Genomic DNA, 12,085 nt, shown 5'->3' with positions numbered 1-12,085 from the left:
CGGCCTCAGTGCTTGCGTCAACGTCTTACCCAGGCGCCAAATTCAAATTGTCGGCCATCTTGAGCGGGCGGAATCCGGGCTCGCCAAGCGTCTTGGGTTGAGCTCATCTCCGCGTTGGTCCAGGGATCCGCGGGTGAGGGCGCCATGGCGCCCGGCTCCAAAAGTAAGTATGGACCCCGGTTTCGTTGCCCCGTCTCCGCCGCCAAATACAAGTTGGCCGCCCCCGGCCTCCCGTCGGTTCCCAGCTGGGTGTGAGAGGCGGAAGCAAACTGAGCGTCGGGGGGCATTTGGATTCTTTGTTCCTCAGAGACCCTGATGGACCGGCTCTCTTCCCGTCCGCCTGTGCACCGGGCGCACGCTGCGAGCCGGGACGGAGCGCGGTTCCCGGGCCGAGCGGCGAGCCCGATACGCAGCCGTCCGGGAGCGCGGCTCGTCCTCCCGCTTCGTCGCTAGCCTCTTCCCGTGTCCCCACCGCGGCTGCCTCTCTCGGATCCTTGTCGGCGGGTCGGCCCTGGCGCTCACCACCTGCTTGTTTCCACTTTGCTCTCCTTCCCGAAGGGGAGAACGCATCCCTGTTCCACGCGCGCTTTCTCCTTGGAGGGCCCGCCGTGGACTCTCTTAGGCAGGGGACTTCTAAAGCGCAGTGCAGCGGCTGTCTTTATATTCTTGCAATCTCTATTTTCTCCTCGAGGAGACCCCTCCAGTTTTCCCCTTTTTTCATGGAGAGCAGTCCTGGATTGTGTGGGTTCTTGACTCCGTGCGGGGAGGATTTTGCAGTAGTCCAAGTGATGCTGAGAGTCCGTGTTTTGAAGCTGGGGACAGCGAAGGAAAGGACGTCCCCGGGACAGGAGAAGCAACAGGGGAGCGTGTGTGGGGCCGCTTTGGCTCCCTGTGTAATAAGGTACCAACAGAGAACTGTATAAGTTAGTATTGGCAACGCCATTTTAAAGAAGCTTAAGTACATTTAATAATTTAGGCCAACCATTCAGAGAGATTTTGTAAATATGATTTTTTTGTGTGTGTATTTTTCTGAAGCTGGAAACGGGCAGAGACAGTCAGACTCCCGCAAGCGCCCGACTGGGATCCATCCGGCACGCCCACCAGAGGCGACGCTCTGTCACGACCAGAGCCACTCTAGCGCCTGGGGCAGAGGCCAAGGAGCCATCCCCAACGCCCGGGCCATCTTTGCTCCAATGGAGCCCCGGCTGCTGGAGGGGAAGAGAGAGACAGAGAGGAAGGAGAGGGGGAGGGGTGGAGAAGCAGATGGGTGCTTCTCCTGTTTGCCCTGGCTGGGAATCGAACCCGGGATTTCTACACGCCAGGCCGACGCTCTACCACTGAGCCAACCGGCCAGGGCGTAAATATGATTTTTATACTTGTGTGTGATTTGAACCAGTTCAGGATGGCCGATCGCATTTCCTGCTTGGAAGGCGCGGTTGTGTTGTAAATGGACAGATTTCTGTATTAGGTTTTGAGTGGAAGGAGGAAGGAGACTTAGTCCCCTCACTTCCCCACACCTGTGAGGAAGAGAGATTTGAATAGCTCTTTATTTAATGGGCGATTTACAAACACTTATCCTATGACATTGTGTAAGCCCCCTCCCATCCTGAAATCGTGTGATTGATGTATGTACCTCTAGACAAAGGAATAACGAGACCACTCCCCTTGCCTGGAAAATCTGCATTCTGTAACATTTTATATATGCTTTCTAATAATTATCCCTCTTGAAATCCTTTATATGTATAAAGACTTGTAAACTAAATAAACAGGGACTAGTTTATTATGTTTCTAAGGGTATTTTCATTTGGCCTCTCCCCTTATCCTAAGCCAGGGACGGGTAGACACTAGAAGATTTGGAAATGTCTTTGGTATGTGTAAGGCCAGTATCCGTGGCCACCATCACAGCCGCCTGGCCCATGCAGGTTTGCACTTGATTTGGACAGACGGTAATGAAACAACGGAGCAAAGAACTGGTGGGCCATTACATTTAATCCTAGCTTGCACCTGGCGGACAAGAAATATACGCAGTGGAAAAACACTTCCCTTTCCATTCAGGGCTCCCAAAGCCACTGACTTATCTGAGTTTCCTAAAATCAAAGGTTTCTACCTCACCAGCCTTATTCACCTCTGTTCCCCATCTCCTTCTCTCTGCATAAACTGGCTTCAGCACGCTGGCATCCTGGCTGCTTCTCTTCTCCACGTGGCCTTTCTCTGTTCTCCTCCAGCATGGGTTCCTCTGCCCCACTTTATAGTGTAGAAATCAAAACCTTTAACCCAATATACAAACAAAGAAGTCTCTGAATCAAAATCACTTATCTGAGGCATAATGGGATTCCTCATAAGAGTGCACCACCCTACATCATGCAACAGTCAAGGGCAGGGGTCCCCAAACTACGGCCCGCGGGCCACGTGCGGCCCCCTGAGGCCATTTATCCGGCCCCCGCCGCACTTCTGGAAGGGCACCTCTTTCATTGGTGGTCAGTGAGAGGAGCATAGTTCCCATTGAAATATTGGTCAGTTTGGGCCCTGGCTGGTTGGCTCAGCGGTAGAGCGTTGGCCTGGCGTGCGGGGGACCCGGGTTCGATTCCCGGCCAGGGCACATAGGAGAAGCGCCCATTTGCTTCTCCACCCCCCCCTTCCTCTCTGTCTCTCTCTTCCCCTCCCGCAGCTGAGGCTCCATTGGAGCAAAGATGGCCTCTGCCCCAGGCGCTAGAGTGGCTCTGGTTGTGGCAGAGCGACGCCCTGGAGGGGCAGAGCACACACCCCCCCCCCCCCCCCCCCCCCCCGTGGGCAGAGCGTTGCCCCCTGGTGGGCGTGCCGGGTGGATCCCAGTTGGGCGCATGCGGGAGTCTGTCTGACTGTCTCTCCCCGTTTCGAGCTTCAGAAAAATACAAAAATACAAAAAAAAAAAAGAAATACTGGTCAGTTTGTTGATTTAAATTTACTTGTTCTTTATTTTAAATATTGTATTTGTTCCCGTTTTGTTTTTTTACTTTAAAATAAGATATGTGCAGTGTGCATAGGAATTCGTTCATAGTTTTTTTTATAGTCCGGCCCTCCAACGGTCTGAGGGACAGTGAACTGGCCCCCTGTGTAAAAAGTTTGGGGTCCCCTGGTCAAGGGTGTGGGGGAAAAGCTTAGTTTTGAAAAGATCTTAGTATTAAAAGGTTAGGAAAGGCTTAGTCTTAAAACTAAGCCTTAGGCTATAACAACCCTGCCTGCTTACAGCCTGTCCCCCACACCCAATGCAATTATAAATGAGCAAACATATATATTATATTTACAAACTTATTTGACCAACAATATGTAAAACAACATTTTTCATTATTGTGTTATCTTGTAAGTTTTGATGTGTAGGAATGTTTTTTCATTAGAATAGATCTATAGATGAATGTTGTAAATAGTTAACTATTGTGACATGCTCCCCCTCCTGTATATGATCATGTCTATATCACTAGTCTGAGGGCTATATGGGACGCTGCATGATTTGGGTCAGCTATACCCCGTGTAAGTCGTATGGAGTGGGTTTATTAATAAATCTCCTCTTAAAATTTCTTCTGTATCCTGCCTCGATGTCTCTATGTAACCTGCGGAATTAAGGTAATCCACTTTGCAACATTTGGGTCCACTTTGCAACACCTAGAAGCGGTGGGAAAGCAGTGAGCCCAGGAGGGGCTGTCGTCAGCTCACCGGAGAGGCAGAGAAAAGGCGGCCTTGGGACCATGTTCAGGGGGTTAGCCCTGGAGGAGCCTCAGCTGCCCGCTGCTGCCCTGGTTGCAAATCTGTGGGGTCCTGAGTTTAGAAGATGCATGCTGCCCAGGGAGGAAGACATGGGGGAGGTAGAGTGTGTCCTGGGACCTTCTTTTTGAGTGTTGTTAAAGGCCAGGAGTTCAGGGGAGATCTCAATGGAATATTCATCAGCTTCTGGAGGTGTGCCCTTTCAGGTTGTAGTCTCCACTGATTGGGCAGTGACAGGGGCAGGAGGGCTTTAGGAATTGGAGCTTGTCCTAGCATCCAGCCCCTCTTTGTTGCTTTTCTGGGTCTGGAGCTAAAGTACAACCCATGCCCAGGTGTTATCTCCAGGGAGGAAAGGTGAGGGGAATCTAAGCCGCACGACCAGCGATATGCCAGGAGAAGTGTTGGTCAAATAACTTTGTAAATTTGATGTACAGTTGTTTGCTCACTCATAGTTTGCATTGGGGGCTGGGTAAGGCCAGATGCAGTGGTATGTGAGGTTGCAGGTTACCTTCCTGATTGGGAGGAGCCATTGTCTTGCTAATGTTTACTGGAAGAGAGGTTCTGCCCCCACCACGAAGAGGTGCAGGAGGATTTCTTTTTCTCTCCTCCCTGATCCCTGGCCCTCCATGGGAAAAGCAGGTTTTCTGCTTTTCCCTTGGCTTTTCTTGTGGCTTGCCTGCCTTGGTGAGACCCCAATAAACAGAATAGCCCACCATCCTCCGACTCCGCCGTTTCTTTACCGTCTGCCCTAATTCAGTGAGAACCTGCATGTGAATGGCCACAATGGTGGCGGCGGCCCCTGGCCTTACAGGAAGAAAGGCCACCTTGGGTGTGAGGTTCTGCACAGTTTTGCCTGTTTCTAGGCACCAGGGACTTTTCCAGGACTTCTGTACCTGGCTGTAAATTGCTCTGTCAATTTGTTCAGCTATCTGTGTGTTTTCCCATTCCACTTGCCAAAGAATTTTCCTAGCTTCTTACTATCCTGCCTCAATTTTTACTTTTGATACAACCTTTTAATTTTCACTAATTTCTTGGTTCTTTACTGTTGTGTACCACATGTCCCACCTCTTACATTGCCTAATCTTTAAAAAGTCTTGTTCTTTTAAAGCTGATTTTGAGCTGATCTAATGGATCTCAGTGAATTAAATTGTGTGCATGGTAATGAGGACAAGGCTATGAAGATCAAAGAAATTGTGAACTTTGGTATTTGAGCCTTCCAACAATGTTAATGCTTCTAGCTGTCAATTGTAATTCTCTTCTGAGGTGTTTGTTGTTTCATTACCTTTTTAGGTCAATTTATGACATTACTTAAACATTTCCTTATGCTCTTTTCCTTGACTATTTTTAGTATTCAGGGGATATTAGCACAGAAATTAGTACATTATTGGACCAAAGTGTTCGTTCATGCTTTCTGCACAGCCACAGTATTTGCTCAGGATATCTGGACTGAAGCAAGAGAGTGGGAGCATTCCCATGGAGACCACTATCACAAAGGGGTGCTGTGAATAAATACCCTTGCTCCCTCATTTTTACAAAGGGATGTGTATACACAGGGCGGACTCCTTTAATCGACATACATATACACTCTTCACTAATTATATCACAGGCATCCACTCTTGCTTGAGTCTAGATTTATTGAACAAATACTGTTAGCAAACAAAGCTGCAGAGAGCATGGCATGTCTCTTGCCTCCTGTGTTGCTACTTTTTGCCGACCTGGGCGGGAAGGAGTGATCCTAGCTCAAGTAACACAGACTCATCTTTCTTAGGGAATTTTCATCAATTTCCTTCCTCCTTCCTTCCTTTTCTTTTTTCATATTCTTTTCCAAATGAGAGGAGGGAACATAGAGAGACGGACTCCCACGAGTGCCTCAACTGGGATCCACCAGGCAAACAGATTGAATATGAGTGTGAGAAGGAAAGGGTGAGGAATGACCGAGGTTTGGCCTGAGCATTTGGAAAGATGGATTCGTCATTAAGTGAGATGGAGAAGCCTGGCGGGGTGGGGTGATCAGGAGCTCAGTTTTGCCCATGTTACATTTGAGACCTTGCCTTTTGGACATTGAATTGGAGATACCAAGTAGGCAGTTAGCTATAAGAGTCTGGGGCTCAGGAGAGTGGTTTGGGAGGTTTAAATCTGGGAATCACCAGTTTATGTATAGCATTTGAAACAATGCTATAATTTGAGACTGTTATCACCAGGGGAATGGGCATGGAGAGAGAGAGGAAGATCAAGGCCAGGACCCTGGAGCACCTGCTGTTATAACGGAGGTCCGGGAGCCAAGGAGACAGAAGGCCTGTCAGCAACTGAGGAACAGGCCAAATAAAGATTGGGACTTTTATATTGCACTTTTAAACACCTTAATGACTTCTTATCTTCTTTTCTAGCTGAGTTACGCGGTATGCCAAATTGTCAGTCTAACCAGCCAAGGTAAGGAAAAATCACGTTAAGGAGACCAAAATAATTAGGGATATAGTGTTCCTAAATATAAAATATCCATTTAGCATAGTAAGGGGTACATGAAACAAGGGGTTTGTATTTCAGAATTACGCTTGGTCCTTGGCTGCCTGGAAATCTGGAAAGGTCATCTCCCCACCCCCTGCTCTTTCACCTTCCAGGCTAAAAGATGGAATCAATAACATAATTCTTCCTTGGGTGACTCACTTTGTTATTGCAGTAAGAGGTAAATGAGACAAGCAGTGCTTGGAGCTCCTTGGAATCAACTCCCTTTGAGTTGATTTCAGTAAAGTCTTGTGAAGATGACTGTCCTGAGGCAAATCAGTGTGGGTCGTGTAGGACTCTTAAAAGAGGAAACATAAGTGAGGTAAATATTGGGCTCAGTTGTGCAGACTCTCAGTATAGAAACATTAGATACAATATGAGCCTCAGATCCTTTAAAAAGTTTTCTTTTCTCCAGTAAACTTAGCTGCCGCATTTGTTGTCTTTAGTAATGAAGGTGACGCCATCAGAGTCTTTGTACGAATTCGTCCACCCTCAGAGGGTTCTGGATCAGCTGATGGAGACCAGAACTTATGTTTATCTGTGCTTTCCTCGTCGACTGTCCGGCTGCACTCAAACCCTGAGCCCAAGACCTTCACGTTTGATCATGTCGCCGGCATGGACACCACTCAGGTACTGATCATTTTGCAAACTCAACTTTCCGTTCAGAACATTTTATTTATTTATTTTTTTTTACAGGAACAGAGAGAGTCAGAGAGAGGGATAGATAAAGACAGACAGACAGGAACGGAAAGAGATGAGAAGCATCAATCATCAGTTTTTTGTTGTGAGACCTTAGTTGTTCATTGATTGCTTTCTCATATGTACCTTGACCGCGGGCCTTCAGCAGACTGAGTAACCCCTTGCTCGAGCCAGCAACCTAGGGTCCAAGCTGGTGAGCTTTTGCTCAAACCAGATGAACCCATGCTCAAGCTGGTGACCTTGGAGTCTTGAACCTGGGTCCTCTGCATCCCAGTCGGATGCTCTATCCACTGCGCCACTGCCTGGTCAGGCCGGAACTTTTTTTTTTTTTTTACAGAGACAGATAGAGAGTCAGAGAGAGGGATAGACAGGGACAGACAAGACAGGCAAGAACGGAGAGATGAGAAGCATCAATCATTAGTTTTTCATTGTGTATTGCAGCACCTTAGTTGTTCATTGATTGCTTTCTCATATGTGCCTTGACCACGGGCCTATCAGCAGACCGAGTAACCCCTTGCTCGAGCCAGTGACCTTGGGTCCAAGCTGGTGAGCTTTTCAAACCAGATGAGCCCATACTCAAACTGCAGGCCAGAACATATTAAGATTCACTTATTTGTGAGGATTTTGTTTCTGGTCTGTTTAGTTTGATAGCTCTCAGCTAAGGAAGCTTAAATATTCCATAAATATTTTAAATTTAATTTTATTAAGTTATTTTTCATCCTTCATTGAACTTTGTACCAGAATGGGAAGCCTTCTTCACTACTCCTCTTCATCTACTGATGGAGGTTCATGAACGTATACTTCTTAGAGCCACTAGGATAACTGATAAGTATGGTTGAACTGCCTCATATAAGGAGAGTGTCTTGGTCAGCACAGGCAGCTCTAACAAAAATATCTTAGACTTGGTGTCCTAAACAAAAACCATTGATTTCACTGGGAAACAATTTTTTCCCTCATTTTCTGTTGCATGAGGTTTTAGAACTGTTTCTATATATTTCTGCATTGCTGATTCCAAATCTGAAATCTATTTTTTCTTTTTGTTGTTGTTTTTTGTTTTGTTTTGTTTTTTTACAGGGACAGAGGGATAGACAGGGACAGACAGACAGGAATGGAGACAGATCAGAAGCATTAATCATCAGTTTTTCATTGTGACACCTTAATTGTTAATTGATTGTTTTCCCATATGTGCCTTGACCATGGGCCCTCAGCAGACCGAGTAACCCCTTGCACGAGCCACAGCAACCTTGGGTCCAAGCTGGTGAGCTTTTTGCTCAAGCCAGATGAGCCCGTGCTCAAGCTGGAGACCTCGGGATCTCGAACCTGGGCCCTTCTGCATCCCAATCCAACGCTTTATCCACTGCACCACCACCTGGTCAAGCTGAAATCTGTTTTTTGGTGCATACTCTAGTTTTTATGCAATTTTGATTTCTTTTTGTTACAGTTAATGGCATGCATTGATTTCTAAATTGGAGTTAAAGGGCAACGACTCTTGAATTGAACATAACCACAAGGCAATTACTGTTTTACAAACATCACTTTTACATAATTGAAGTTTTTTTTAAATGTAAAAAGTTATCTGATGAAAACACCCTCTTATTTTGTTTTAAGATTGAATCATGGCTTCTTCGAGTAGGCGTAAATGTAAGAATAGTCCTGACACCTTCTGTTATATATGTGACTGTTACACAGTTCAACGTCAAAGGCGCAATATTTCATCATTTGTGACACGTGCATATATTGCCTATTTTCAAGTTCCCCTTGATGATCAAGACAAGAATTGGGCTCCGCTTATTGTGTGTCATAATTGTGAGGAAATACTTTGCAACTGGACAAAAGGAAAATGCAAAGGAATGCCTTTTGGTATTCCCATGGTTTGGCATGTACCTAAGGACCACAGCAGTGACTGTTATTTCTGTCTGATCCATACAAAGGGCATCAGCAAGAAAAAACGGCATATGATCACATATCCTAATACTAGAAAGCCCAGCGGTCATACGAAATGACCGCTGTTCTAGATATTATAAAATTGTAATTAAAATGATTTGTGCAAAGTTGTCTGCTAATTCAAACTGAATTACCCAGGGCAGGCGGTGAGGACGCCCCTTTGCTTAGTGCCCCATGGGGTTTCCCCCTTCTACCTGCTTAATTGCTTAAAGTTTCGGTCAGCATTACTCTGTCGTTTTTTTGCATTTCTCTCCTGCCTTTGTTCAAGGGACTCATTTTGTCGAGACAGGCTTTTTTGTCTTGCATCTGAGGCAAGCCTTGTTTCTCTATGCTCATCAGTCTCATTTTGCCGAGAACGACGCTTTTACTCTGCGACTGAAGCAAGCCTTGTCTTTCTCTGCTCAGTGGTTTCTTTTTGTCAAGAAAGCCGTTTCAGTGCAGCTTTAGTTCCTTTTCTCTCCTCTTCAGTGCTGTATTTTCTAGGAGGCATTCTTAAAAGAAATTACGTTAAGACGTTGTTTTTATGTAAAACAGATGATTGCCAATGCAAACAAATGTTCACCTTCCCCCTGACACGCTCAATTTGCGTTCAGCCTTAAACTGTTTCAAAAGCAGATGATTGCCAATGCAAACAAATGTTCACCTTCCCCTGACCCGCTCAATTTGCGTTCAGCCGTGGCAACTTCACCCCATTGGCTAGTACAGTTACGCAAGCAACCAATAAGCTATTGGCGACAAACAGACACTTAAGCCGCATATAATAAAGATTCCTTCAGCAATACGACCTATCCCACACTCAGACACTCCCAGTTCTAGTTTTCAATGGTTTTATTTCTTCTAAGGATGAAGAAAGTGAACATGGTGATCAAGTGTATTTTGATAAGATGCATGAGGAAATGGTTGTAGAATCAGAAGGGTCTTCTGATGCCAAGCAGTCATTAACCCCTCAGCAGTTTAGCCAACCCAAATTGAATGACTTAGTAAGAATGACATAAAAATTGTCCTCGGCCCTGGCCTGTTGGCTCAGCGGTAGAGCATCGGCCTGGCGTGCGGGGGACCCGGGTTCGATTCCCGGCCAGGGCACATAGGAGAAGCGCCCATTTGCTTCCCCCCCCACTCCTTCCTCTCTGTCTCTCTTCCCCTCCCGCAGCCAAGGCTCCATTGGAGCAAAGATGGCCCGGGTGTTGGGGATGGCTCCTTGGCCTCTGCCCCAGGCGCTAGAGTGGCTCTGGTAGCTGCAGAGTATTGCCCCCTGGTGTGCAGAGCATTGCCCCTGGTGGGCGTGCCGGGTATATCCCAGTCGGGCGCATGCAGGAGTCTGACTGTCTTTCCCCGTTTCCAACTTCAGAAAAATACAAAAAAAAAAAAAAATTGTCCTCGACTTTCTGAAGTATGAGGAGCATAACTAGATCATTTGTTTGAATCTTAAAATGGTAAATTTCCTGTTAGGACAACAGAGAGGTTTCACGAAGTATCCTTGATTTCTGTGTTCGTGGGACAGCTGAGCTGGGGAGAAACACTGGACACAGAAGGAATGGCTGAAACGTGAGCTCTGGAAGTAAGGATTCAAAATATTGTGAATGAACCTGTAGTTAATCGAGACAGGATCATTTTTTCCCCACTTCACATTCAAACTTGGCTTAATGAAGCAGTTTGTTCAGGCTTTGAATAGAGAAAGTGAATACTTTAAACATATTATTTCTACTTTTCCTGCCTTGTCTTTCGAGAGGATAAAAGCAGGTTTATTCAATGGATCTCAAATTCTAACCCTCATACTTGACGAAAATTTGCCAAGAAGATGAATAAGGAGGAGAAAGCAGCATGGCAGTCTTTTGTGGCAATTACAAGGAACTTCCTTGGCAACAAAATAGCAGAAAACTATGAACTTCTGGTTCAAAGGATGCCGTTGGCTTTCTGTGACATTGGATGTAACATGAGCGTTAAGATTCACTTCCTAAACAGTCAATTTGATAAGTTTCCCTAAAATCTTGGAGCTGTTAGTGATGAGCAGACTACTGCTGGAGCATCAAACGAGATTGTCCTCAACAAGTACACAAACGCAAGAGCTACAAACGCACATTTTTGCCTGAATAGAATTTAAATAAGTTTTGTGCAAGTTTTATGATTAAAATAAGTGTTTTAATATGTTCTATTTTGAAATTGTAGACAAATTCTGATGCAATCATATCTTTTAGTGTATTAGTGTATTTACTGCATTATATAAATTATTATACAGTGTGTCCGTAAAGTCATGGTGCACTTTTGACCGGTCACAGGAAAGCAACAAAAGACGATAGAAATGTGAAATCTACACCAAATAAAAGGAAAACCCTCACAGTTTCTGTAGGTTGATGTGGCAGCGTGTGTGCATGCGCAGATGATGACGGAACACTGTGTATACAGTGGAGCAGCCCGCGGCCATGCCAGTCGAGATGTGGACGGTACAGCGGAAAGTTCAGTGTGTTCTGTGGCTCGCTAAATTAGAATCTGTGACCAAAGTGCAACGTGTATATCGGCGTGTTTATAACGAAGTGCCACCACATAGGAATAACATTACTCAGTGGGATAAGCAATTGAAGGAAACCAGTTTGGTGGAGAAACCCTGTTCTGGTAGGCCATCAGTCAGTGACAAGTTTGTAGAGGCTACACGGGATAGCTACCTAAGGAGTCCTAAAAAATCTGCGTGAGCCCACGTGGAACTGCACTGAATAGGTATGAAACTGGGAGAGTTTTCTTTTTATTTAGTGCAGATTATACATTTCTATCGTCTTTTGTTGCTTCCTTGTGACCGGTTAAAAGTGCACCATGACTTTACGGACACACTGTATTTCCACAAAGATGATGACCAAGAAGACATTCTACTTTCATTATATGAAAGTAAATGTTGAAAATTTTACAATAAGATGAAAACCTAAAATCTTGAATTGCAAAAAAACTAGCTTACAGAGAAAAACTGTCAGATTTGAGATCAGCACACTCTTAATTAGGTAAGAAGTGTTTTTGTGGATGCAACAAAAATTTTGTTCCCCAGTGTTTTTCATAGTTCCTGGAGGTTGGGAGGTCTAAGACAACAACAGGGCCAGGTGATCCAGTGTCTGTTGAGAACTCGCTTCCTGGCTTGTAGACACCTGCCTTCTCACCGTGTCCTCGCTGGTGGAGTGATGGAGGGGCAAGGGAGAGAATGGGACAGGATGGGAGAGAG

At 45.6% G+C, this 12,085-nt stretch overlaps 1 protein-coding gene across 3 annotated transcripts in view; it reads left to right on the top strand.

Annotated features, from left to right (window-relative positions):
- Window positions 1-54: 54 nt before the first annotated feature.
- The window catches only part of KIF15 (kinesin family member 15), a 64,081-nt gene continuing 52,050 nt past the window's right edge, over window positions 55-12,085 (top strand). For all 3 annotated transcript variants that reach the window (XM_066245041.1, XM_066245040.1, XM_066245042.1), the window contains exons 1-3: window positions 55-163; window positions 6,126-6,168; window positions 6,687-6,870. In XM_066245041.1, the coding sequence (XP_066101138.1) occupies window positions 145-163; window positions 6,126-6,168; window positions 6,687-6,870 (246 nt within the window). In that variant the 5' untranslated portion in view covers window positions 55-144. The remainder of the gene's footprint in view (window positions 164-6,125; window positions 6,169-6,686; window positions 6,871-12,085) is intronic.

The sequence above is a fragment of the Saccopteryx bilineata genome, chromosome 10 (genome assembly GCF_036850765.1).
Source record: "Saccopteryx bilineata isolate mSacBil1 chromosome 10, mSacBil1_pri_phased_curated, whole genome shotgun sequence".
NCBI lineage: Eukaryota > Metazoa > Chordata > Mammalia > Chiroptera > Emballonuridae > Saccopteryx > Saccopteryx bilineata.
Note: the sequence above shows the minus strand (reverse complement) of the source record. Positions and strands in the feature narration are given on the sequence as shown.